The sequence below is a fragment of the Silurus aristotelis genome, assembly GCF_946808225.1.
Source record: "Silurus aristotelis genome assembly, chromosome: 5".
In the NCBI taxonomy this organism is placed as follows: domain Eukaryota; kingdom Metazoa; phylum Chordata; class Actinopteri; order Siluriformes; family Siluridae; genus Silurus; species Silurus aristotelis.
Window position 1 is genome coordinate 1,585,095 of NC_139578.1, and position 27,953 is coordinate 1,613,047.

Consider the following 27,953-nt stretch of genomic DNA (forward strand, 5'->3'; position numbering starts at 1 on the left):
AGTACTTGATTTACAGTAATTGCAATATAGATCATATAGGTATAGATCATAAATGTAAAAAAAAAAAAAAAAAAAAAATATATATATATATATATATATATATATATATATATATAAAATCTAATTAAATAATAATAATAATAATAATAATAATAATGCAGAAAATATTTTTAATACTTCTAAAAAACTTTTTTTATTACCTTTTTTTTATGTTTTTTTTTTTTTTTTTTTTTTTACTCACCGTGCCCGCGCCTGTGCCCGTTCGTCGTGCGCGCTCCCGGTGGCTGGCTCTGCGCGCTCCCGGCGTTTCTGTCGCTTGAACGCCGTTTGCGCGTTGGCCGAAAGATACCGTTGCCAGATTGATATAATTAACCCTCAATTAACCCACACATCCATCTGTCAATCTTACTGTTCATCCATCTTTCTATTTATTAGCGTGATTAAAAAGGGTTCTCGGTGTAATCTGAGGTTATCATAATTCTCCCCCGAGTCTGTGTAGACAGTGAGGGTGGGAACCGTATTAATCGCGTGATTGTGAACCGAAAGTGGGACGCGAATCTGGCAACCCGGCTCGAGAGAAAAAAGCGGTGTGTCGGCGTTCGTGAACTTCCACGCTTGGTGTGGAGGGGGATGTTTTTGGTGGGTTCCAGAATGTCACACACACACGCAGATCTGTAGAGAATTCGGTCCGAGTGAAACAGATCCACACCGAAGGGGGTTTTCTTTTTTAGTTAATTTGTTTGTTTGTTTTGTTTTTCTGTGTTTTGCGCGCTCGCGCCGGCTTATCATTTTGTTTCTTATCAAGCACGAGACATGAACGTAAACGATGCCAAGGAGTATCTCTCCAGGAGGGAAATCCCCCAGCTGATGGAGGTGAGACCGTTTCACAACTAAATCTTCAGGCTCTTCATCACTCAGCTGGAAGATCTTAGCAAGAACATAGATTAATTGCATTGCATGTTCAAGTGCATGCACCAGATGATGATGATGATGATTGATGATGTTCTTGTTGTTGATCAACAGGTGATTTGGTCCTTGTGTCATTTCACTCATTTCACAGCGCACGTCCTGGAAACGCTCATCCTTTCGGGCTTCTTGAATCGTACCACCACCACCACCATCATCATCATCATCATCATCATCATCATCATCATCATCATCATCAGTGCAACTTTTAACACTTAAAAAAAAAAAAAAAAATTCTTCTTCTTGCAAAGCGCTGAAAAGATTCAAGATCTCACAGATGTTACACTCCTTTGGGATCCTGGTGCCCCACAGCCTCCAAGATACCTGAATCAAATGTGGGAATTAAATGAGATGTTTTGAAACCATCGAAATTTGGTGGTGGTGGGTGATTTGGGGGAAAATATAGATATGTTAGGGAGCTTCTCCTAGATACAACACTCCTTCAAGATCTTTGGTGTTAAATAGTACTATGTAGGTCATGGTGTACCCCACAGCCTCTGAGATACATGAATGTGTGGCTCGGATTAGATGTTTTGAATGCAGGGAAATTAGTTTTTTTTTCGTGATTTTGGGTGGGAAAAGAACCTGAATATGTGCAGAATCTTCTCCCAGATGTCAAACTCATTTGGGATTAGAAGAGTCTTTGGTGTTATGTAGGTCAGGGGGTACCCCACAGCCTCTGAGATACCCCAAACGTTGTGTAACTTGGACTAGATTCATTTATAGCATGGTCATTTGGTGATGTTTGATGATTTGTGGGTGGGAGTGCCCAAATATTTGCAGGATCTTCTCCTAGATACCACACTCCTATGGGATCTTTGGTGTTAGATAGTACTATTTAGGTCAGGGGGTACCCCACAACCTCCGAGTCCCCCAAATTAAATGTGTAGAGATGTTTTGAAAGCAGGGAAGTATGATGGTAGTGGGGGGTCTTGTTGATTGTCCAGGATCTTTTCCTAGGTCCCACACAAAAGCAAACCTATTCTGGGAAAAGTGTTGATGCTGGTAGGACCTGTGTAGGTCAGCAAGAAAAATAGGTGGTGTACTATGTCAAGTGCACGATTCAGGACATTCCCTTTATTCTTAACTATATTATTCAGAAGATCGAGCAGAAAGTACTGAAGACCTGGTGGTGTGCGAAAGATCCATGTACCAGCATACTGTTGGATTCTCTAATCTGATTGGTTTATATTAATACATTATCTAATACGTTATCGTTTCTATAGTACAAGCTCATTGACAGGGATTTGGATGCTAGACACTCCATACAATCCTGTCCTGATCATTAAAAGATTAAAACAATATTTTAGAAGATAAAACACTTTTAGGAAAAGTCACTATAAAATCTGAGTCTCTACTCTCAGGTTGTTATTATGGATCAGTGGAACCCTGTTCTGAAATACCTACCAAACTTTTGGTGCGACTGCATCTATTCCATCACATTTAAACGAACATTTCCTTTATTCTTGAGTTGAGTACCTCTACAAGCTCCTAATGGTCTAAAAGAGTTCTAGACAGTCCTCCTTCTTTAATGATTCATATTCAAGATTGAGCAGGAGGAGTTTTTAGAACTTCTAGAACATTCCAATCACATTCAACCAAACATCTCCTTTGTTAATGAGTTACAAGCTCCTCATGTTCTTAAGAGTTCTAGAGACTTCGAATATTCTTCTCATAGCTCAATCATGGTGGGAATCTTTGGAACATCTTCCAAATCATGTCCAACCGAATTGTTCTTTTGTTCTTGAGCGGTGGACCTCCACAAGCTCGTCATAGTTTTGAAAAACTACAGCTGGAGATCTTAAACTTTTGTTGCGAGTAGCTTTGCTGAGTCAAGCTGTGTTCTTGGTTTTCCAGAGTTTGCTGACGGGACTGATGTTCTACCGGCCGGACGATCCCATCGAGTACATGGAGACGTGCCTAAAGAAGGTGCGAGAGCTCGGCGGGACCGAAAAAGTGAGGTGGGACACTTTCGTAGGACAGGAGAAGAAGTCCCTTCCACCACTCAACGGAGGCCAGTCGCGGCGGTCATTCTTCCGCAACGGTAATCAGCCAGACTTTGGTGTTCGGTATCAAAAATGAGTCAGAACTTGAAAGTGGTCCACAAGAGAGAGTGTAGCTACAAAAGCATGGAGAACTGAAGAGCCAGGAGTGTTAATGTTCTTGTTTGACTCTATTATCATTCGCCATAATCTTTCACCATTCAGCAAACAATGCACCAGTTTACAAACCCACATGAGTCCTGGCAATTTGGTATTCTGGTCAAAAATCTTGCTAGGAAAGTTCTAGAAGTTCGTCACAAACAATATTGTGTGGTTGGCCATTGTGGACAGTCGAAAATACTTTGTTTATGGAACAGATTGTAGATTTCCGTTCATTTGCAACAATAAACTCATACAGTAATGGCATCTCCACAGTGGCATCTCCACAGTGATACGATTTTGTTATATCGCATGTTTTTCTTTCAAAACGGCGTTTTAGAAGTTTAGTGTAGACGGAGTCTTAATCAATATCATCTAAACCAGAAAAACCAGTAGAAACTTACTGGAATCTGGAGGTTGGTCAAGTAGATACCAACATGTGATCTAGATTTCCCAAGAAGAACTGGTTATGAGGTGGAAAACACATTCTAGGTCAGATGCCACCAACATACACAGTACCTTGGCCACAAACAGGAGTGTGTTTGTGATTGTGTGTGTGTGTGTGTGTGTGTGTGTGTGGGGAAGGTGTCTTTGTGCCTATAAATACTCTTTTCCCGTAGGCTGTGCAAATAAGAAAATGAACACTGAGCGTTTCTCCCCCGCCGAGTTTGCTTTGCAAAGCAAATAAACTATCTCAATTCAAGAGGCCAGACAATGAGCTGATTGTTTTTCAAGCTTCATGCTGCATAATTTTTTGCTAGGTGTCTTTTCCAACTGTTTTTAAATTCAGACAACGAGGACTACTGTTTTTCATTTCGAGTCGGAGTACACCCATGTGTTTTTTCCCTCATTAAAATGTCCACCAGGAACCGTTTAGAATCCATTATTTAATAATACAGTTAGTGAAACGTGTTAACAATGTTATCATTGTAAGGGAAGATTTCATCTGTTTGCATTTCACTTAGAGGTCAACTGATCTGTTTTGCAGATTATTCAGCACTGAAATAAAAAAATTATACTGATAGTTTTTCCAGGTTGCTTTATACAGTACGAGAGCGGCCTCTAGAGGCAAATCACAGATGCTATGTGCTGTTTATTTGAAGTGTCTTTTTATTTAATTTGCATGTAACTGTTAATTATTCGAAGTGTCACTTTTTGTGACAAATCACATATCTACTGGACACCAGGTAAGCCTCCAGTTTTTACCGGTTTCTTTAATATTGGATGTAGTAGTAGTTTCTTTTCGGCTTCTCCCGTTAGGGGTCGCCACAGCGGATCCTCCGCACGTTTGATTTGGCACATGTTTTACGCTGGATGCCCTTCCTAACGCAACCCTCCCCAATTTATCCGGGCTTGGGACCGGCACTAAGAGTGGCTGGGGATGGTTCCCTGACCGGGAATCGAACCCGGGTCGCAGCGGTGGGAGCGCTGCATCTTAACCACTAGACCACCAGGGGACCCTTCTTTAATATTGGATAATATTGATTAAATGGCGTTCACAAACCGTTGTGGTTTTAATGGCCAATAGTCTGTGATGGTATTCATAGTGGAAACCTTAAGAATTTCTATGATGCTATGTTTTTTCTCTCAGTGTTACCCGACAGGTATGAGCGTCTCCCACCCATCCACCAGTTCTCCATCGAGAGCGACTCGGACTTGTCAGAAACAGCAGAGCTGATTGAAGAGTACGAAGTGTTCGACCCGTCCCAACCACGGCCCAAAGTCATCCTTATTATCGGTGAGTAAAAATTCAGTACGTCCAAAGTAAAAAAAAAATAATAAAAAAAATTAGCTAACCGTAAAGAATCATGCTTATTCTCTACCCGGAATAAATGTTTATTACACTATCAGGTGGCCCGGGCAGCGGTAAAGGCACTCAGAGCCTGAAGATCGCAGAGCACTACGGCTTTGAGTACGTCTCTGTAGGCGAACTGCTACGAAAGAAGATGATCCATAATGCAACCAGTAACAGGAAGTGGAGTCTGATCGCCCGGATCATTACTAACGGCGAATTGGCGCCTCAGGTAACAAATTAAACAAAAGGTACCTTTTTATTAGCAACGCCTGCTCAGCCTAGATGTGAGAAATGTGCTAATTAGATGCAAAACATTCCTCAGTTAGTGAATGTAGCACATCTTTAGGTTAAACATGAGAAACCAGTGCTAGTGACCGCTAAGGTTTAGTGTTCCTCTGATAATCATGAGGAAACATGCTAATCAAATATTAATTAAGGCGTGAATCAAGCGATAAATCGATTCCATGCTAATTCTATGAGCCTTTTGGCTTTTTCACTTGCCTCCTCGAACAAGTCTCTCCATGTTTGGCCAAAAGTATTGGGTGACTTTTGCAACCATATGTGCTTTGAGGAAAACAAATGTATAGAACGTCTTTGGATCCATAAAAATATGCTTTCTTTGGTTTGAAGTGGAAGATCTTCTGGTATACATCTTTGGGATGAATGTGAACGCTTCCCAGGCCTCCTCACCTCACCCACATCAGCACCTGATTTTACTAACACCCTTGCGGCTATGTGAAATCTCACACAAATCTCCACAAGCACCATCCAAAATTGGTGCAACATCTTTCTAGAAAAGTTAAGCTTATTGTAACAGCAAATGGAGGCTAAACGTGGAATGGGATTTTCAAATAATGCAGGGAAAGTAAAGTTTCTGAGGTAAAGTGGGTCAGTTTAGACATCTTATACCTCAGGTTCTGTTCACATTGGTCAGAAAAAGCCAGTAATTTCCTGGTGTTTTTATATAAACAGTGTATATACTGTATATATATATATATATATATATATATATATATATATATATATATATATATTTCCTGTGTGAAAATCCTCTCCAATCCGATTGTAGCATACCTTCTCTCCATCCCCCTGAATAGTTTTGTGCCTGACTACATTATAAATTTTTTTCACAAAAAAAAAGATTTAAGGGAAAAAGAATTACAACAGCTTAAATACCTCTTTCACCACTAACATTAGTTATCGCTAACACCGTAGCAATAACACGTCTTTAATTCCTGGCCAACGATACACGTTTTGTGCTCCCACACCCTTTTCTTTTCAAGGAAACTTCAAACAAAAGACTTCTTGTTTTTGTAATCAAAGTACCAGGCCTACAGGCTAAACCAAGAAAACGTTCCAGGCTTTTTAATTCCCAGAAGTACTTTAGAAGATCTAAGTAGTGGGCTCTATAAAGATTAGTCCTGAGAGGATGAAAATGGACAACATGAGTCGCTAATCCGAGCTGCACTAGATCCGATAGATGGTAAAAGCCGAGATCAGATTAGGATGTATTACCAGTATTGGTAGCGGATTATCGGAACATCTGGCACCATGCTAATATGGTGTAGAAGCTTTAATCTGGATGGTGTGAGAACATCGCAAATGAAATATAAGAGGAGAAAAATAAATCTGCATGTATAAAAGCAGCTAAAGGTTACACTGTGTTGCCAAAAGTGTTAGGACACCTGCCTTTTCCAGCCATAATGTAATGAATGAAATATTCCCTTCACTTAAATCTCCACAAATACACTCCAAAATCTGAAACATCTTCCTCATGGACGTTCTTACTGCAGCAAATGGGGACTTATGGTCAGGTGTCCACAACTTTTTATCCACCTTCAATGGAACACAGATTCATAAATCAAATCCAAGTTCACGGATTCATCAAATTGTACCAGAGGTAAAAACGCGTAGGCTTAAAAAAAAAAACAATAAAAATAAACGCGGCTAATTTGCATGGGGGTTAGCGAGAGGTGGAGCCCCGTGGGTGGAAATTTCCTCTCAGGTAATCGGAAGTCCTGCAGCTGTTTTCACACAATCGCTGCCTATCACAAAGATTCGACAATACACAATGTTGCTAATGTTAGCTAATTACTAGCTAATTACTTAATTTTATGTGTCAGTACATATCTATTAGCCTGTTTATGAAATCTAAGGCCTTAGCATTAAATATCGCTAACATAAAGCTTTCTTTGTACGCATGTAGCTCTTTTTGATGGGCTATAGAGTGAATCTAAGTCAACACTAACGGGACAAAAAACAAACTAGCAACAAGACAAACATTGGCAGAAGAAATTCTGAATAAGAAATTATGATGTTTTTATCGAAAATAAAATTGTATGAGAAACTTAAAGTATGCTAAAATGTGTACGCGACTAGCACTAGCACTTTTTATCCATTTATAGTTACGTTTAATAATACGGGAAAGTCCAGGAAATTCGTTTTTCCTCTCAGTCATTTGTTTCAAATGAAACGATCACTAGTTTGGATCAGGAAGGTTTCTTAGCGCTGCGTTTGTATCGTGGATCTCCTGATCATTAGACACTCTTTAATGCAGTACACAGAGCGTGATAAAAAAAAATAATCTTTAGATATATAAATTCTGTCATGGATTCTGTGCCATTTGTGTAGAATTTTTTGTCTGTTGGCAGTAAAAAGCACAGGAAGTGTGGACGTGTGCTCCGGGAGCTTTTTTTTTTTCCTCTGCCCTTGAAATTCCAGTCATGTTCGGTAATATCTGTAATATCATGACAGCCGTGTTTTTCCAGCCTGAAGGCACAAGATGTTTTTTTTCTTTTTCCTAAATCTCTTAAAAAAGAAAAAAAAAAAAGAAAACATTAAGTCCTCTAAAAGCCCTCATGATGGTGATGTATTACTACTGAAAAAAGAAACCGTAGGCAGAAAGAGAGAATTTCTCCAAAATGAAATGTTGTTATGTATATAGTCCAAGACCTGCCACATGTACACAGGACGATGTCTTTCGGTCGGTGCTCCCTGTGACTGTGCATCATCTGTTAACGTGTCTCCAAACTTTTTGATACCACAGTTGTTCCGAATAAAATAGCTAAATTATTTACGAGGCTTTTGTTTAATGGGTCGTGTCTCATTAACGTTGTTCCCCCAACAGGAGACGACCATCACCGAGATAAAGCAGAAGATCATGAAGCTTCCAGACGCCAGCGGAATAGTCATCGACGGCTTTCCTCGGGACGTGGCGCAGGCGCTTTCTTTTGAAGACCAGGTGGGTGTTTTCACCCACAAAATACAAATGTGCGTGCGGTATATGCCTCGCAACATATCGGCCGGGGAACAAATCATTAGTACTTGCGAGAGAAAGATGTACTCTTTTCGGCTAGGTGAAAAACATCTGGCAGATGATCATATGTAAATTGTTTTTGTCAGTTTATAGTTTCATGTTATGGACTATCTCTGAAGAAAGGTCGCTGTTTTTTTGTTTTTACTTTTTGTAAAGTGCTGGAAATGATCGAGAGCTAATTTGGTCTGATTTTGAGCAGGAAAAGTGCTGCAAGACGAACATAACATGTCAGTATCGGGAGCAGCTAATGGATTCTTTCGCAGATGTGGGCCAAGTCGATTACAGAGTTGGAATGTGAAGTTTAAAAACGCTTTAATGGCCAAGCGTTCGAGCGACTTTGTCGAAAGTCCGGCTCTTTTGGTTGTCAAGATCACCATTAGCAGCGCTTTAAAGGGGGCTTTGAAGTGTGTATGCTGGATGTTGAACTGCGTCAGGGCTGGAACTATATATATATATATATATATTTCTAGAATATGTATTTAGTAAGGTTCATTGTGTTTTTGTAGCATTTGTTGTTTTCTGTGTTCTAGTTTGTCCACCTTCTCAACTGGAGACCTGATTGTCTTTTTCAAAAAGATTTTTGTGTACATGTGACGAATGCCTTGCAGACCCAGTGCCGTACTGGTAATTAGTTTTTCTCCGGCTGTTTCGGCTTTCTGACACAACTCACACACAAAAACAAAGCACAACATTTCCAGCAGGCTTTTTCTTCTCCTCGAAGCATGTCCTCCTCCTCCTCCTCCTTTCCACAACCCTGCCTTGATCTCTGAGAGTAGTTACGAGCGAAGACGTGCATAGGAGGCGTAAGCGAAAACATTCTTCACTCGCTGGCCTATTTCCGTTATTATATTCTGGTGATGGATCCCACCTCCAGACCTTTCCTGTGGATGAGTATACTCGTCATCCGTCCCACTGTTAAGGCGTACGCAAAGACTGTTTTTTAGCTTCTAAAAGGATTAACTGACGCCCCTCAGGCTAATTCCAGACGACTGCATGATCTGCTGTGATCTATATCAAATATCTGAAATGTTGAGTATCTTTGATACCTTTACAATAGTCCTTCTTCCTGACCGAAGTTCAGATCATGTCTTTTCCTTAAGAATGGAAATCAAGGGGAGCTCGAGTTTCGCTAATGGAAATGTTTAAAACGTCAAGAAATGGACTGCAGAAAATCTCAAGCTGAAAGCTAGCATAATGCTTAAAGGCTAGCACGGAGTTTTCAGCGAACGCGGTTTACGATTTACAAATGTCAGTAGAACGGACGAAGAAAGAGGCTTCGACGGTGTAAACCTCACGATCTGTATTCCTCATCCGGTTCGAACTTCTGTAATATCTTGTGCTAATCGCATTAACGAAGCAGGAAGTGTGAAGGAGTCGGAGCGGAGGGTGGATTAGGAGCCGAGATTGAAGCGTACCACCGGTTTTAGACGACACGCAGATGACAGATTTATCCTCACGCGGCGTCCAAATGTCAAGCGAATATTAGTGGGAAATGTCAGCGGACGGCAAACAGACTGATGTTTTAACGCGGCAGAAAAAAAGAAAGAAACCCCACAGACATCAATGATGCCGTTTGCCTTCACCAACACAGGGGCCGAAGGATTTGTTTGTTTGTCTAAGATGATGAGCCACATGATGTGTGTCATTGTGGAACAAAAATGTCACTGAGAAATCAAAGCGAAAGCGTGAAATTGTGTAGAAATGTAGGGAGGAAAAAAAAAAGACATGGAGGGCCTAAGTCATGTAGAGCTCATGAAGAGGGGAGAGAAAGAAAGACAGAATTGGAGTGAGGAAGAGAGATGTACACTAGTGATGCTCGACAAAAGGAAGGAAACTATTGTAGATGGAACGAGGGAAGACGAGGCGATATCTGGGAAGCAGAAAACGGATAAGGATGGAGGTGATGGACAGAATGGTGTGTAAAAAGGAGGACAATTGAACAAAGAGACGAAAAGAAAAGTCCCTCGTTCTCCGCTCTGAAGAAACAGCTCTGCACCGCAGGGGTCCGATGACTGGACAGTCAAGAAGCCAGATTGCCCAAAACAAAGACAAATATCGAGAAAGTTTGGTTGCTATGGTAACACGAACGACGTTTAGAGTATCTGCCTGGTGTACTATAAGAGCACAGAGTGTGTGGACAAATAATGCCAAAAACTATCCAAGACTAATCTGATCACAAAGCACTGATTAGAGGGCATAGAAGTTATTTTCATCAACATGGCAACCGATGCTTTAATTTGAACATTATTTTCAACAAATCTTGAGCTGGAACCTTTAGAATGCTATGGTTGCTATGGTGACTATCTTTTCAAATGTTCATTCTGGAGAAGACGACTAATTGGGTGTTAAACACGTGTTATTTTCCATCACCATGGCAACCATCAGAAACTTGTTTTTTCCACCCAGTATATCTTCTATCTCGATATTCGATTTATTTTTTTTTCCTTCCCAAATTTCGTCCAATCAGCTCCTCACTGAGCAGGCGGACGCGTCTCTGATTCTGTGGTTGCTATAGCGATCCCACAAGAGCGACTTCGCCAATGTCCGATTGGTGAATTAGAGAGAGAGCAAAGGCACAAACGGGACATTGTCAGAAGTGTCTTTTTGCTGGACTACAGTCCAAAAATCCCAGACGATTCCCTGTTACCATAGCGACTGTAAGAAAATGAGTTACAAAGCACACTACAATTCTATGTTCCTGATTGTTCAGTTAATTGCTCGTGAAGTTGAACCCCAATGAATTCAGCATCACTATGGTTGATATGAGAAAAAGAACAAATTCTCAAATGTTTGGTGGAAGATCGGAGAGATGGAAACCCTTTTTTCTGGATCTACTGTATACATTTTTGAAAAATATTTTTGCAAATTGTGAATTGTTTGAATGGTCTGAGATTTACAGCGCGTCGATTGGAAATTCAAGTCGTCATAGCAACCGTGGCAGATGGGTGTATATTGGGAAGCATTGAACATGTTTGATTATTATTATTCCCAAATAAAATCGCATGCAGATCGTTTGTCCTGGATAAACCTTTTCCGTTCTTTCAGCATTATGAGGACTCTGGCGAAGAAGAAATGAGAAAGAATGAGCCTGACTGGAAATGAGTCAAAGACGAACGAGTCAATAACGAACAAAAACCAGAGGAGACAAGGGACAGAAATGGAAATTTCCAGGGGAACCATCGATGGAAGTGTGTATCAGAGCGTGAGTGTGCTACGGTGCCCCCATGGAAATATCATTCCAGCCCCTCGGTTTTATATCTGACCCCGACGTCGCTCTTTCTTTCGCTTCTTTCTCTCTCTCCAGGAAGGACATTTCCAAAGCTTTTATCCCGGACAGATTAATGAGTGTTTGATATTCCCTCAGATGTGACGGAGTCCGGCGTAAATTCGCTTGGCTCTGTCAATGTTTGCTTTGAAAATGTTTAATGTTTGGCTAAAGACAAGAAGACAAAACCGAACGTCAGAGCGTGTGTCGGCTTATTGCGCGAGAAAAGTCCAACAAAGGCATCCTTTCTTTTTTCCGCTCGCTTCATAACGTACGACTTCATAGTCGTGACTGTTTGCTTCAAGATGAACAGGTGGGACTTTACGGTTAGTAGATGCGAGCATGGGTTTTTGATTACTCGCATATACAAACATAAAAAAAAAATCAAACATGCAGATCAGAACAAAATAATAAAAAACGTGCAATTGCAATTTGATGTTGAGGAAATGATGGTAGATTTGGGGCTTCAATCTTCCAATATTGTGACTGTTTAGAAAAGTAATTCCACCAATCAGGCATAACATTATAACATTATGAGCAGTAAAGTGAAGAACACTGATGATATCTTCAGCATGGCACCTGTTAGTGGGTGGATCTATTTATTAGGCAGCAAGTGAACATTTCGTCCTCAAAGTTGATGTTAGAAGCAGGAAAAATGGGCGAGCGTAAGGATTTGAGCCAAATTGTGACGTCTAGACGAGTGGGTCAGAGCACCCCCAAAACTGCAGATCTTGTGGGGTGTTGCTGGTCTGCAGAGGTCAGTATTTATCAAAAGTGCTCCGAGGAAGGAACAGTAGTGAACCGGGGTCAGGTTCGTGGGCGGCCGAGGCTCATTGATGCATAAAGGCTGGTCCGTGTGGTCCGGATCCAACAGACGAGATCCTGTAGCTCAAACTGCTGAAGAAGTTCATGCTGTTGATGCTCGACGGGTCACAACTTTTTAAGCAGCAAAAGGGGGACCAACACAATATTAGGCAGGTGTAATACCTGATCAGTTTATATCCTTTAGGGTTTGAAGTGTTTTGTGTCATGTCAGAGCACTAACCTCATTTCCCAGTAGCCTCTGAACAGCCAAAAGTCTTTTCAGCAACATGATTAGTTTCTGTCGATACCCAGCCTTTTGATCCGTGTTTGCCTTGATGTTTTTGACTTATTTTGATTCTGGGTTTTTTTTTTTGTCCGATCGCCGTGGCATCAAAAAGATTTAAGTCTTTTGAGTGGTTTTGTCGATTGCTAAGATAAAGTTTCTCTACTGAACCCCATAGAACCGTTTGCATGATTTGGATAAAATTTGGTACGTTAATTTTGCATATTCCAAAAAGTCTTTCCACCATTTTTTAGCTTGTGTACCTTAAACCATAGTGGTGCTAACATGGCGCAATTGGTTTGCCCATGTGACTGGTTTAGTGGGCTGGTTTTATGAAAGAGAGAGATTCTAATATCTTTAATATATCATTCTTTTTTTCAGATTTGTACCCCGGACCTGGTGGTGTTCCTGGCATGTTCTAACCAACGTTTAAAGGAGCGCTTGGAGAAACGAGCAGAGCAGCAGGGGCGCCCAGACGATAACCCTAAAGCCACAGAGCGACGCCTCTCCAACTTCAGGCAGAACACCGTGCCACTGGTTAAGTACTTCCAGGAGAAAGGCCTGATTGTCACGGTAAGGACTGCAAATCTAAGTGTTTTCTGAAAGACATTTTGAGACTCGTTCTTCATGGTGCTTATCGCTTAAGAATCATTTGTGCGTCTAACAATGGAACAAATTTAACATTGACATTAACGTTAAGATGTTATATATACAGCATAAAAGTTTGTGGACACCTGAGCATAAGATTGGCATGTGCTCACATGAACATCCCATTCCAAATTTAGTCATCGTTTGCTGTTATAATAAGCGCCACTATTCTGGGAAGATGTTCCTGTGGAGATTTCATTAAACTACGAGGGTGTTCGTAGGGTGTTTCCCGAAGTTTGAGGGTTTGAGCTTTATAGCAGGCCACACAAGATCTTCTATACACTTCCTACCTGTGTAAAGCATTTCTTCTGGCTTTGTGAACAGGGGAGAACATTGTCATGCTGGAACACATTTGGATCTCCTAGATCAAGTGAACATTTGGGAGGAACCACGTATGGCTGGAAAAATCAGGTGTCCTAATACTTTCATTCAGATGTTCTGCATCTTCAGCGTATATTACGTTGAACTTTCAGAGCTAACCTTGTGTCTGACAAGTTTCTTCTATTTCCTTGATCCTGACACTCTGCCAGAAGTCTGGCCAGTGTCCTGTAGGCTCGATGTTAATCACACGCTTCCACTGAAAAGTCTTCCTGACATCTGGCGTGTTTGCCGTAGCATAGCGATGTACAACGAAGCCTGACGCTGAATAATGAAGCGTTTGTCCGGGTTTTTTCTTCTGTGGGCTCGTCAGCACGAGCAATAGGATCACATTTCTGGTTCTGGTTGAGGAGTGTGTCAGGGGTCCGAGGCTTCAATCTTCATTCGCAATGTTGTGACTGGTTAAAATAATCATTATGTTCTTAGCACAAGTTGAACCCTTTAGGCTTCTTCGGTTCTCCCAATTAGTGTTTTGTGTAATGTCAGGACATGGCACAATTCGAATTCTGTTCCACGGAAGCCCCAGACGTGGCCACGGACAGACTTGAAAGCAAAGCATACGCTTTTTTTTTTTTTTTTTTAGGCTGGTGGATAATACCAGAAAAGGTTTCTAGAAAACCAAAGAAAAAGACGTAAAAACCAACTGGTTTTTCGATGAACTTTACATCGCTTTGATTGATTCATTCATACGATGATCGCAAACTTGCAATGTCACGTTTACAGGTGAATGTCAGGCAATTAAAGTGTATTCAAGCCAAATGAGCTACATGAAGATATGGTTTCCATGGGTTGGAGTGGAGGATCTCCTGCTTTGGGATGAATTGTTTATCAAAAATCCAGTACCTGACTTTACTGACTTTCACCCTTGTGGCTAAATAAATCTCCACAAAATCTAGTGGAACATCTTCCTAGAGGAGTGGAGCTTATTACAACAGGAAAAAGGGAAGTCAATGTAGAATAGAATGTACAAAAAGAAACACAAGGTTTCAATGGTTTATCATTTTCCTGGGTCCCCATCGTAGAAACGAAACGAAATGAAATGAGAGAATTGAGAGGACCTTTGTTCTTGTGCTCCCAGCCGAGGGATTCTGTAACTGGAACCAGCTCGTTTGAGCTTTAATTAAACCTGTGTAACAGAGGGGAATTTGTCCCATTTCCGCGAACCCCTCAGGTGCATATCCATGGAAACCATAGACGGCTGAACCTCTCGGCCAGAGGACGCTGTGTCGGGTCTGCTCCGCTTCGCTGTAGTCGAGCGTATGAGTAATGCTACGTGCGTCTCTTTCCAGCTGAGTCCGCTGTTTTTCCTGGAAAAAATTTCTTTTTTCGTTATGATGAAAAGGCTCACCGGGTGAACAGCCAAGCGCTCGGGTCAGATACGATTCCGAGGTAGAGAGCAAATGAGCCCTGAATGGGGCATAGTGTGAGCTGAAAATGGACACTTTTGCAGGAAATTGTTTGGTACACCCGACTTTTCCAGCCATATGTGGTTTTTCCCCCACACAATTGTATAGGACGTCTTTGGATGGAAGACTGTGGGAACAGTTTGGAGAAAAATCTCATATGGCTGGAGAAAGTGTCAGGTAGCTCAGTAGTCTTGTCTATAATGTGAACATAAATATAAAATGATGCAGCTCTTAATAAGTTCCTGTTTGAAAGGCCTCTCAGAAAAAAACATATTTTACATGAGTTTTTTCTAGGAAATACATTCGCTCTGTAGATAGGGGTCCAAGTGCAGCTACTACAGCACCCACCTTTCAGGAAAAAAGCTATTAATATATATATAATATGTCAAAGTTCTGACAGGCCTAAGGGGATTTTACCCGCCACTTTCCTTTCTTTTCCTTTCCTTTCCTTTCCTTTTCCTTTCCTTTCTTTCCATTCCTTTCCTTTTCTTTCCTTTCCCTTCCCATGATACCCCCCTGAGGTATACAAAGCCCACACCTCGAATTCCTCTGGAAAGCACTCGACTGAAAGGAAGAGCTCATTAGCGGTGAGTTGGAAGCGGCTTGAGTTCTGTTCACGTTAAAAAAGCAAACGTGCCTTTTAGACTTTCATCTGGTGCACAGTTTGAGAAAGAAATTCTGATTCATGGAGGGTACTAAAAAAAGAAAAGTTCACGAGACATAAATGGGGGACGGACAGAGAGATGGATAGACTTCACAACACATTTTTACGCCAGTTCAGTGAACTAGCCAGCTATACGAGGTAGAATCGAAAAAGGTTTTGGATTTTTACAAGAAAGTACTTTATTTAGCTACATTTCCTTACTATCAACTTTCACAGCAATCCAGTGCTCCCAGCGTTCCTGCCACTTCTGGAACGTGGCTTCTTTTCAAACCATGTCATCTTCATTTTGGCGAAGAGGGTGAAGCCTTTTTTGAAAGAGCCAAATCTAGCGAGTGAGATTTTGTGAATTGTTCTCCGACGATCATCATGCACACGTTGACGAAAGGTTTTAACGTTTTCGAGGTTTGAGTTTGTTGAAGGTCTTCCTGATCTCTCCAGTGATGTTCTTCCAATTTTGAAGTGTGACTCAGAACAACTCGAACGACTCCGCATGTTAAACGTATGTCACGTCAAACGTCTCGGTATCAGATTTGGTGAGTTTCATGCCGTTTGCTTTTTTTGTTCTAACCTGCTGTCCATGATGAAACCGTAGACGTGGTAACGCACGTTTGATATCACCTCATACTCTATTATTATTCATTTCACAACAATTAGAAGCTCGTAATTAATTTTACACCCTCGTCTGAGGTATGTAAAAATGGATACGGTATCCAGTAATCTCAATCTGTCCCGGAAAAACCCTTCACAGAGTCCGAGTTAGAGCTTTCAAAATTCCCAGAGTTCAGTATTTATTTGCTATTATGCAAAAAAAAAAAAACTCCACACCTTCTGACCAATTAGAATCTCTGAGGAGAAAAAGATCCTTTTTTGGAAGAAAAGGTACAGTTCATGCCAGCAAATCGCTTCATATAATTGATGAGGTCTGCTTAATATCTGATGCCGGCTTATTCCACTCTTGAAGTGGCTCTGGTCCAGGGGAAAAGATTTTTCCATTCACGGTTTATCGGCACATGGAAATCAGTCTGTCAGAGCGTTCCCTCGCTTAGTTCTTTAAACGAGATCGGAAGGGAACTGAGGCCTTTTACGTGCAAAAGGGTAAAAAAGGAAACAAGAGGAAAAGCGATTTGTTGGAATGCGTGAGGGCCTTGAACACGACTCCGACAAAGCGTTTCCTGTTTGGAGTGAAGCCGTTCTAAGATAGAAGGCTCAGGGATTGTCTGCACCTCAGACGTGGTTCATTTTTCAGAATGAATTTGTGGAGAACTCCTGGCACCCCAGACAGAATGCGGAATCTCTTTATTAGGCAGGGGTCATGGTTTTTCTCCAAAGTGGAGGGCAGATCGTTCGGTCTGGGGGCAAGTCCGTAAATGGTATCCATAAAGCAGGCGAGCTGAACTAAGTAGGAGAAACACGAGGAAATACATAAAGACCTGCTATAATTAGGACTGCGGAGGATCCTCGAGACCAAAAACAGACAAACCAGACACAACAAGACTAAATATAGAGAAAACAGCAAAACAAACATAACTCAGCTTTTTTTCTTCTTACAGAAATACACCTAGCTTAATCGGTGTCAACTAGCAAACATTATTAAAATGGAATATATATTATTTGGACAAAAGTATACTGGGACAACTGACTTTCCCAACCGTATGTGAGTTACACAATCGTATAGGACATCTTTAGATGACCCAAAACTTCTCACAACAATGCACAAATCCAGCTCCATGAACATCTGCTTTACATGGAGCGAAAGATCTCGAGTGGCCTCCGGTACCGTTTTCTGACTTGAGCGCAGCATTGCGATATTCGGCGCACACTTTGCCTTATTTTCCTTTATTATTTTTTGTTTTCATAATCAAATATTCTTCCCGGAGAATATTACTCGGTGTGGATCGGGTGCAAGCTGTAATTAGTCCCTGAACAACACAAATTCTCCCAAAGATCTTTTATTTCTACCTAATTAGCCGAAGCGAGCAAATTTTCTCTTTTTCCCCCCCGTGTCCGTGTGAATATCTTACGCTCTTCCGGCTTCAGCTGTCATTAAGGCGTGTTACTGAGCGTATTAGTCATTAGGAGGTGATGAGTAATGGCTGTTAAGATCAAAACAGCCACAGGGTTTTTTCAGATTTGAGAACGGAAAGACTGTGGAAACCACTGCCGAGGATCGTTTGAATACCTGGGTGTGTGTTGCTTGTAAGCGAATATGAGGAGGGTCATGAAATAATTTTAAAGCTACAAAGCACTCATTGCTAGGATTTCATCCATCTTTATTATCTGTTAATAATGCGCTATGATCACCTTCAACCTGAGCAAAAGATCGGTATGTTGCTGCTACAACTTCCACTCTTTTGGGAAGATGTTCCACTAGATTTTGTGGATATTTGTGAGATTTCATTCAGCCACAAGGGTGTGTAAAGTCAGGTACTGATGTAGGTGAGGTGAGGAAGCCTGGGGAAAAGTAGATCTTCATGGAGCTGGCTAAGGGCCTTGCTTAAGGGCCCTAACAGCACCAGATTGGTGCGCCACTTTTTAACAACCCATCTACCACCTTTTATACAATCCAGACATCCTATACAGTCGTCTCCCTACAATTTTGAAGAAGATACACATATGGCTGAAAAAATATTTTGGTGTCCCGATACTTTTCTTCACTTTTCGAAGCAAATCCGAGATGCCAGACGTTCAGACGTCTCACACTGAGCCCAGAAAATTCGGCGTGTCTATAAAAAATCTGGAGCGATGTGGGTTTCTGACAGGAGACCGCAGAGAGACCGCAAAGAAAATCCAGAGGAGACGGAGTTATTTATGTCGGTCTGCTCTTCTTTCCTTCGATTTCCTTTCATTTTGTCTTCTTTCCTTCGATTTCCTTTCATTTCGTTTTTTTTTTTTCTCCGTCTCCTCTCGGCCTCGCTGTTGCCACGGTGACCAAGAGTTGGCGGGTACGTGAGTCTCGCGTGACGCCAATGAAAACCCAAACGATCTGATCGACACCCACTCCCCTAAAAAAAAAATGCCTTCCAGTGGTTTCATTTACATTCTCTGGTATTAAAAGAGCCACGTGTCGATCAAAAACGAATCATCGATTTCCAGCCAATCGGAGTTGAGGGAAACTCTGTTAAACTCAAATGTGGCCACCAGATCAAGCCTCAACCACACACACTGTTTATTTATCTTTGGATTTGAGGTCCCAGGTCAGTTTAATTTCCAGGGGAAGATGTGATGCCACGTCCGGATTTTTCATTCCTATACAAATCTGTGATGCGCGTAAATGATGCTCGGGACTTCGTCTAGCACCCGTCTCGGATCTTGGTACGATCGTCTGCGCCATCTCAGAGGTGGCTAGACGGCCATTTAGATGTGGGAGGAAGTAAAATGTTAAATGGGGAGGGGGGGATTACAGCGTTATCACCGTACGTTTGAAAGTACTGGAACTGGAGACTCCTTACGTCAATATACGGCGGATTAATCTGCTCTTAAACCCTACAAAAAAACGTGCTTGATGGAAGTGAGAGGAAAAAAAGCGAGAGTTTTATGAATGAAAAAAGATGTGCAGGATTTTTTCCCTCCCTCTCCTTTCATTCATCCGCTGCCTCGGTCCTTAAGCGGAAATCGTCCTGATGGCGGTAATTGCCGTCTGATTTGGAGAAGTGTTTGACAAGCTCGACGCATTAGGAGAGGAGAGAGGGGAGGGGGAAATCATATTAATAATAAAAAAAATAAATCATCTTAAAGATACGAGGAGGATAAGGAAGAAGCCCTCGTCTGAACTCTCCGCTGTTTCCATGACGACAGACTAGAAGGACGGCGAGGCGTAGGAGTGTTCAGACGGAGCGTGCGCTGGTACAGGATTTGGCAAATTTTCTTTTTCTTCGTCCGACAGCAAGGATACGACAGTTTTAGTAAAACGTAAAAAAAAATAATAATTGTAATCTAAGATCACGAGAACAAAGTCGAAATACAACTACTGTAACTCCAGTAATCACTCTTTACACCTGCGCTGAGCTAAAAAGCATCTCACGACACACGACACGTGCACGAGGGTGTTCCTAATAACGTGATCGTTCGGCAAGGTCGTTAAGATAATCCGAAGTTTTGTGTACTATAAATTGTATTACTTGCTGTAGAGGAGAAGTGAAAAACACACACGTTTCCTGTGTAGGATGATGTATCGTATCTCTTCCTGCTGTACAGCTGGACGCAGATCGAGACGAGGAGGAAGTCTTCTCAGACATCAGCATGATGGTGGACAACAAGCTTTTTCCCACTAAAGAACCTGTAGCAGGTAACAAATGTTGTGGAATTGTGGTTTTTTTTTTTGTCATTTTTAAAGCACACCTTACAGCCAAAAGTGTGTGGACTTTTTAAGATTGCTAAGTGCTTCTTTTTGAACGTCCCGTCACACACCGAGTTCGTATTTCCTCTTATAATTAGCCCCACTCTTCTGGGAAAATGTTCCACCACATTTTCTGTGGAGATTTCTGAGGTGCAGTCAACGTGAAAATTAGATCCCAAAGGTTAGAAGGTTGGAGCGCTATACCAGGAGATCTTCCACTACAAAACATGAAAAGCAGGTCTTCATGGAGCTGGAAAATTTCTTTTCCTGTCATTTTTTGCTCGTGTGGTTTTACACTTTAAAGGTCTCCTCAGATTCCCTGAAACTGGTCAGGAAATATCAGTAAGGAACGAATAGAAAAGGTCATTTCTTCAACCATTCTGAGAGGAAACATTAAACCAGCAGCTTTAATCTCACACACACACACACACACACACACACACACACACACACACACACACACACGGTAGAGAGGGAACAGCACTGACCTTCATCTATCCTGACACTCAGCTATACTTCCTCGCTCATAAAATGCTTCTAGTCCTCATTGGCTCTTATAATAAACGCTTCTGGGAAGATGTTTCACTAGATTTTGTGGAGATTCACTCAGCCACAGTGGTGTTAGTCAAGTCAGGTACTGATGGAGGTGAGGTGAGGAGGCTGCCACACGTTGCCACTCCCGGGCCCCTGAGCAAAGCCCTTAACCCCAGAGCTGCTCAGTTGTATGAATGAGATAAACGCTCTTGATAAGGGCGTCTACCAAATGGCGAAAATTTAAATGATGTTTCCTCAATCTGGCATAGTGGACATTCACACACTCATAAGTACTTTGGTCACCTGTGGGGGAAAGCATTTTCCTTGGTTTTGCATTTTGTTATTCATAAAAATCCTACATGTGTGGATTTGAAATGAAACATGGAGACGCAGTCAATCTGGCAACCTTGCGAACATTTATTTTATATATATATATATATATATATATATATATATATATATATATATATATATATATATATATATATATATATATATAAACCCTGGCGATCTGCACAGAGCCTAACCTTTGAAGCCACAGTAAGTAAATAAGTCAGCGTTTGAACCGAGCCTTGCGCTCGACTCCTGCGCCGGGATTAAAGGCAGCAAAGTGCAGGTCAGGATCCGCCCCGGTGCGATTCACCATGACAACTCGATTGTTTCAGAGAGGAAAAAAGCCTTTTCTTTCCCCACTGATATATCGGAGCAATTCATGAGCTCTCAGACAAAAAGCACAGAATGCTGAGTTATGAGTAAGAGATCACAAAAGGGTATCAAATCCACAGGAAATGTTCTCTTCAGAAACACACGTGTATTATCTATGTGGAAGAAGGTTGCCAGATTGTGTCCCTGCGTTTCATTTGAAAATCAAATTTGACTTTTACGTACGACACGAATGCAGGACGTCGTGTCGTTGTCACCTGCCCGATTAGCATCAAGATTTCAAAGCGAATGGATTTTAATTGATGTTTTTTTTTGTTTGCGTCACAGGTCCGAGCGAGCTTGATCTGAGTGTGTTGGCGGACAGCACCATCCTCGCCGACGCCCCCTCCAGGTTCGACGAGCAGGTAACCGATGAGCCGAGTCCTCTTCTCATCGGTCCCAGACTCGGCCATTGTCATTCTCTCCTCGTTTTTATGCTAATGCCAACGTTTAATGCGGTGATTTAGGAGCAGCTCGGTGCTCCGGCGCTTCTCTCGTTAGAATGGCGTTTAAATAGTTGTTAGGACACAGACGAGCGCTCCGGCCCTCTCCTTTAATTAGTCATTAAGCGATCGAGGCTTATTAAAATAAAACCATCATACGGGAAGCAAGTCGACTCGATGAGTCAGCGATTTGAGATGCAGAGCGTCCGACTTAGATAGATAGATAGATAGATAGATAGATAGATAGAGAGATAGAGAGATAGAGAGAGATAGAGAGAGAGAGAGAGAGAGAGAGAGAGAGAGAGAGAGAGAGACAGACAGACAGACAGACAGACAGACAGACAGACAGACAGACAGACAGACAGACAGACAGACAGACAGACAGACAGACAGACAGACAGACAGACAGACAGACAGACAGATAGATAGATAGATAGATAGATAGATACAGACAGACAGACAGATAGATAGATATGCTGTAAACATTCTGTATTAGAAATGAAACTCTAACTAAATGGATAAAAATAAAAGTTGGCCGTGATAGAAAAGGAATAATCACACACACATACACACATTTGTATTTCATGGTTTCAGGAAGGAGTCTCCAGTTCCGAGGGTCCCATTCTTTCAGGATAGAAACAGGAAAGAGATAAGAAACTCCTCCTGTATCCTGGCTCATTGTGTGTCTTCAACATCAGCACAGATCAATGCGTTTCTTTTCCTTACTTAGCTTACAGCATTCGCTACAATGTAATAATAATTAGAGGAAAAAACTCGTTTGCTCGCGTCTCTGCCAACTTAATGTCTGTGAAGGGCGTAAATTAATCTAGTTTGGAGTCGAGGTGTGGGCCGAGAGCCGGTCGGCAGATAATGGAAATAAAAACACGGGCGCAGATGATGTGTGTGTGTGTGGTGCTGCCCACAACCTGTTCACACCACTCTCGAGATTTTCACAACAACCTCCGCTTGGTTCCGCGCCGAGAACAAACAACGTTTCTATTAACTTCACGAAACGACAGGCGATGTCTCTCTCTCTCTCTTCCTCTGTCTGTAAGTGGGCGGAGCTTTCACCTCCCAAATGACTGACACTGGAGACTCCTTACGAGCCTCATTCCATAAACATCTTGCAATAAATAGATAAATAAACAAATCGCCTCCTCACACATCTATCCCTTCGAACGAGCCGTTACTATAGTAACGAGAGCTGTGGATAGTTCCATTCAGAAAGCACGGTTAAGGGCAAGCGTTTGCCCCCCTCTCAAACCGTACGCCGCCTAGAAGAAAGAATGGACAGCGAATGAAAGAAGGAATAAAGCCAGTGGTTTGGTGAACATGCAGGAACGAGGCCCCGAACGCTTCCTGCGCCGCCCACATTCTCCTCCACAAGTACAGGAAAGTGCTACACTCCTCCGTAACAGGATAGTCTCGCTAATAAGCCGGAGCTCGGCTAGGATTCATGAGTCAGCGATAGAAAGAGGGAGAGAAAGAAAGAAAAGTGTCAGAAAGAAAAAAAAAAAGCAGGATAAAGCAGGTCTGTGTGAGGGCTTCGTTTTTATCGGTCGTGTCTTAAATCACAATCCTGCACTTATTTCCAGTCGCTTAGATCTCGTTCCTGTCACACGTGTGTGTGTGTGTGAGTAGATACATGTGCCTTCTAAACGCTTAGGTCATCATACCTACTGCTTCGAAAACAACGCCCACACCGTCGTTCTCCAAACCAGACAGACAGACAGACAGATAGATAGAGGTGAGGAGGCCTGGGGTGCAGTCAAGCGCATCCAAACACATCCTACACACGGCGTACGTTTCGAATGCGGGCTGAGGTCAAGACTAGCGACTCTTTCGCACCTCTTACTGCAGTAGCCAAACCTTTTTTGTTTTTCTGCACAGGCCATCGAGGAGGAAGAGGAGGAAGAGAAGACGGAGGCTGCGGTGTACCGAGAACCCATTGCACAACGTGAGTGCTGTCCCCGAGCACAGCGCACTCCCGGGTCAATCCAGACGTTTAGGGTTAGCGTGAAAGGTTAGGTTTGGGAAAATCACCGCCCCCTGTGGTGGAAAACGCCACTGCGGGCTATAAATATGGCCTTCGGTTTTGTTGTAGCTATAGGAAAAATAATCTGTAAACTTTCAGCTGTGAGGGTGAGGTTTAGCTACGGAATAGACCCACATATGGCTGAGGGCAAAAAATTAAAACAGCAGTCACAACACTTTCAGCATCTCTCTTTCTCTCTCTCTTGCAGGTTTGCCCGTGGAGAAGAGGAAACCAAAGGTCATCTTTGTGATCGGTAAGGCTCATTTCCGCTTTTCCACGTCATGTAAAATGCTGCATCTCGGAGAAACTGAGCCGACACAAAGCACCGGCTACGGCGTGACATTCATATGTTCAGGATAAAAATTTGATTGCATTCGCATGAGAGACAAATTTATGTCCGAAAGCGTCAGACATATAGGCTTTGAGTAACCGAGAATGGTGCAAAAAACAAAAAACATCACCACCATGTTGGAAGAGGAATTTCAGCTCCAAAGCCAGGGGATATTTGGGGAGGGATGGAGGATGTTCCCCTCAGACTGGAGCTCACTTCCAGGGCACAAACCCTGCACTGAAGGAAAGTGGAAAGCGCGAAGGAAGTTAATTATCTGCCTCTTCAGATGGAGGGTCTCTTCTGCTACACCATGCACCACTAATTGGGGTTCGGTGTTAAAGATTAATGGGCCTGTAGAGGGGACGGGATGAGTGTTAACACTCTGGTCTTTTCCTACTGACAAGCTGGAGCGGTATGAACCCAACCAAATTGCAAGGGTTGCCAGATATTTATAGCAGGGTATGTTTTTCATTGTCTATAGCAGACTAATATGGAAAGGTTGCCAGGTATAACTACAAGGCATGTTTTACACTGTCTATGATAGACTGTACCAAATTACCAGGGTTGCTAAAAGTCACTACTATAATTTTTTTACTTTGTCTATAGTCTATCAAAGTACAAGGGTTGCCAGATTTTCATACTAGGATTTATTTATTTATTACACTGTCCATAATAGACTGTACCAAAGTGGCAGTATTAAAATATGTCCTCTAAGATTTCCTTTTTTACCCTGTTTATAGCAGACTGTACCAAAGCGACAGGGTTGCCAGATATTTCTATCGGGATATTTTTTTTTTTACTTGCTTTTGCAGATTACACAAGTTTAAAAGTTGCAAGATATCCACTCTAATCCTGACACTTTGGTATAGATAATATCTGGCAACCATGCCACTTCATGTGGAATTCTATATAATTCTTTTTTTTAATAAACCTTTTTAATTCTTTTTGTTTCTTGCCCTCGAGTGTGGTGTTTTTTGTTGTTTTTTTTATAATTTTTTTTTTTTTATGTATTTGTCACGCTGGTAAACTATAATAAATGTAATGTAGTAAAAAAAACAACAACAACTGATTTCCGTTTAATAAAATAAATATTATTGTATAAAAAGTAATATTTTTGGAAATATTACCCTGTGAGGGAACGGACATTTATAGCTGTTATAACTACATTTATTTTCATTGTTATTTCATGGGCAAATATGTTGCTCCGAACTCCTATCCACAAATTTAAGTGTGTTTTCTGGTGTTTTATTATACAATGCCAATACAACTTATTTAAACGTGTGTGTGTGTGTGTGTGTGTGTGTGTGTGTGTGTGTTAGGCGGCCCCGGCTCAGGCAAAGCCCTGCAGTGTGAGAAGATGGAAGAGCATTACGGTTTGAGGCGCCTCTGTCCTGGAGACATGCTGTGCAACGAGCTGCAGTCCCACAGCGAGCGAGGACGCTTCCTCAGAGACCTGCTCGAAAGGGGACGACAACTTCCCGAGGTGCGCGCACACACACACACACACACACACACACACACACACACTCACATTAACGTGTTCCTCACAATCGCTCACTTTACACATAAGCCATAAAACGGTGTCACCTGACAAACTCACCATGATGCAACACTGTTCTTTATAGATATGGGTTTTATTGTTTGACGTGTTCGAGAGCTCGGAGTGTGTGGGTTTTTTTTTTTCGTTTTGTTTTTCGGGAGCTAATCTGATGATTTATGATTCACTGGGGTTGCCTAGCAACAAGGACATCATGAACTACACTAGCGGAGCCAGGCATCTGACTTCGCATCTGTTCGCGTATGAAATATACATTATTATTTATAATTAGCAATTCGTGTTGGGTTTTTTTTTTTTTTGCAGAAGTGTAAAAAAGATTAAACCCTGGAGGGCGACGGAGAGCAAATTTCTTTTCTTCTTGCAAACTTCTGGGGGGGATTTTATAAATAACTAATGACTTCCTTCGAGTGACAGAGAAACTAAGTGACTGTTCTGGAGTGTTCCATTTTAATGCACCGTGTGTGTGTGTGTGTGTGATCTGCTTCAGGACACACTGCTGGAGCTGCTGTGTGAGTCGATGCAGTCTGCAGTGCGAAAGGGAAAAGGATTCCTGGTCAGCGGCTTCCCGAGGGATCCGAGACAAGCGCAGGAATACGAGGTTAAGGTCAGTGTGTGGAGAGATGCAACAGAAAGAGAGTGGGAGACAGATAGAGAGAGGCAGATGAAGAAAGAGAGAGAAAGAGGGAGACTGACAATCAGGGGTGAGGTGAATACAGAAAATAGAAGAGGGCGGGACAGCGAGAGAGCGATGGATAGATGCAACAGAGTGTGAGACAGAAAGAAAGAGAGACACTGAGACAATCAGGGGGGAGGTAAATATAGAAAAAAAAAAGAGGTAGATTCCAGCTTTATTCTAGATTCTGATCAATTAGAAGGTGACAGTGACACAGAAGTACAGAAATCCTGAAGCTTGTGGCCAGAGAAGTGTACAGAAGATACACTGGAGTCTATTTCAGATTGGATCAAAGGCTTGTTTTGCTGAATGGTGAAAGAGAGATGGGTCGTGTTTCACCACCGCCTTTCCCATGTGTGTGTGACAGATGGGCCATCCCAGCGCTGTCCTACTACTCGACTGCTCAGCAGCCACCATGACCAGACGTCTCCAGCAGAGGGCGCTGTCCAGCCTGCGTCCCACAGACGCCCGCCACAGAGAAGTGCGTCTCCGCATCGAGGGATTCTGCGGGACCGTGACGCCACTCGTCACTCACTACGACACGCTCGGAATACTGCGCAAGGTAAGTAGTCTTCTTCCCAGAAGAAGAGCGGAGCTTATAAGAGTAAATGGTGACCAGCTGCAGGATAAGAGGAATAAAGCATTTGGGGACAAAGTATGAGGAGGAAAATAAATAAATAAATCAAGCTGCATATCTCTGGTGTTTTATTCCTGACATGAAGGAGAAGAGAGCGCGCTGGTTCGGAGTGAAGTGCGGCGGGATTATCGAGACTGATGTCTCATGAGGCTTGATGTCCTACTTTTCTTTCCACTGCGAGAAGTCAAACATTCTTTCATCCCTCACTCCTTCTTTTTCTCTCTGTCTGTAGATTGATGCAGAACAGCCACCTGACGACGTGTTCGAGCGAATCTGCCTGGTCCTGGACTCCTGCTAAACACCACACGCAGCTCCGCTACACTGCATTTATACATCACCATCATCACCTTCATCCTCAAGCTATGACTTAAGACTCGGCCTTTCAGTCTGCTGTACACAGCGTTCAGGTTCCATGCAAACGCTAGCTCTCGGTATGAAGTCGCTTAGCTCCACCTACTTGGAGTTTTGGGGGTGGGAGGCGTCGCCTTGTGTATTCTGGCAAACTCCGCCCTTATATTCATTGGCTGGGCTTAGGATACTTGGGGAAAAAACTGCGAGCCAATCAAAATGCAGGATTTTTTTTTTCTTCTTCAAATTCATTCTGGAATTGTCAACCCCCTCCCCCACCGAAAATACTTTTCTTTGCATTTCATTCAAATCTATACTTACAGCACGAGCGTTACACATCCTAACCAGCCGCAGAAAACTCTCTCTCTCTCATATCTCGTCCCAACTTCACTACCTGCTCAGTAAAGCATGTCAGAAAACAAGCAGTCATGATCAATAATAAAAAAAAAAAACAGTTGCTTTCGTGTACAAACACCACAATCAAAAAGCTTTGTATTTGTATTTACCAGACTCCGGCGTCAGGCCCGAGAGAATCCTGAAATCCTGTTATTGTATTCCTTCGGAAATGTTTGGATGAAATAAATAAATTATATATATATAAACAAAACTATCATTTCAGTATAAATGGATCCTTTTTTTTTTCCTTCTCTGATGGGGGGGGGGGGACAAAACGTCGCCATGGTTACCACG

General features: G+C 42.2%; 1 protein-coding gene across 6 annotated transcripts; it reads left to right on the forward strand.

The window, feature by feature from the left end:
• Nucleotides 1–294: 294 nt before the first annotated feature.
• Nucleotides 295–27,870, forward strand: ak5 (adenylate kinase 5). 6 transcript variants are annotated; one of them, XM_083541339.1, is made up of 15 exons: nt 295–639; nt 806–873; nt 2,824–3,010; nt 4,699–4,845; nt 4,959–5,131; nt 8,030–8,143; nt 12,952–13,143; nt 19,861–19,951; nt 21,527–21,603; nt 23,572–23,638; nt 23,925–23,969; nt 25,367–25,530; nt 26,093–26,209; nt 26,646–26,840; nt 27,148–27,870. In XM_083541339.1, the coding sequence occupies exons 2-15, from the start codon at nt 814–816 to the stop codon at nt 27,211–27,213; spliced, it is 1,695 nt and encodes a 564-aa protein (XP_083397465.1). In that variant the 5' UTR covers nt 295–639; nt 806–813; the 3' UTR covers nt 27,214–27,870. The 6 variants fall into 6 exon arrangements, with proteins under 6 accessions (XP_083397465.1, XP_083397464.1, XP_083397462.1 ...); XM_083541338.1 differs by having other exon boundaries at nt 542–717; XM_083541336.1 differs by having other exon boundaries at nt 590–639; nt 23,572–23,704.
• Nucleotides 27,871–27,953: the final 83 nt, after the last annotated feature.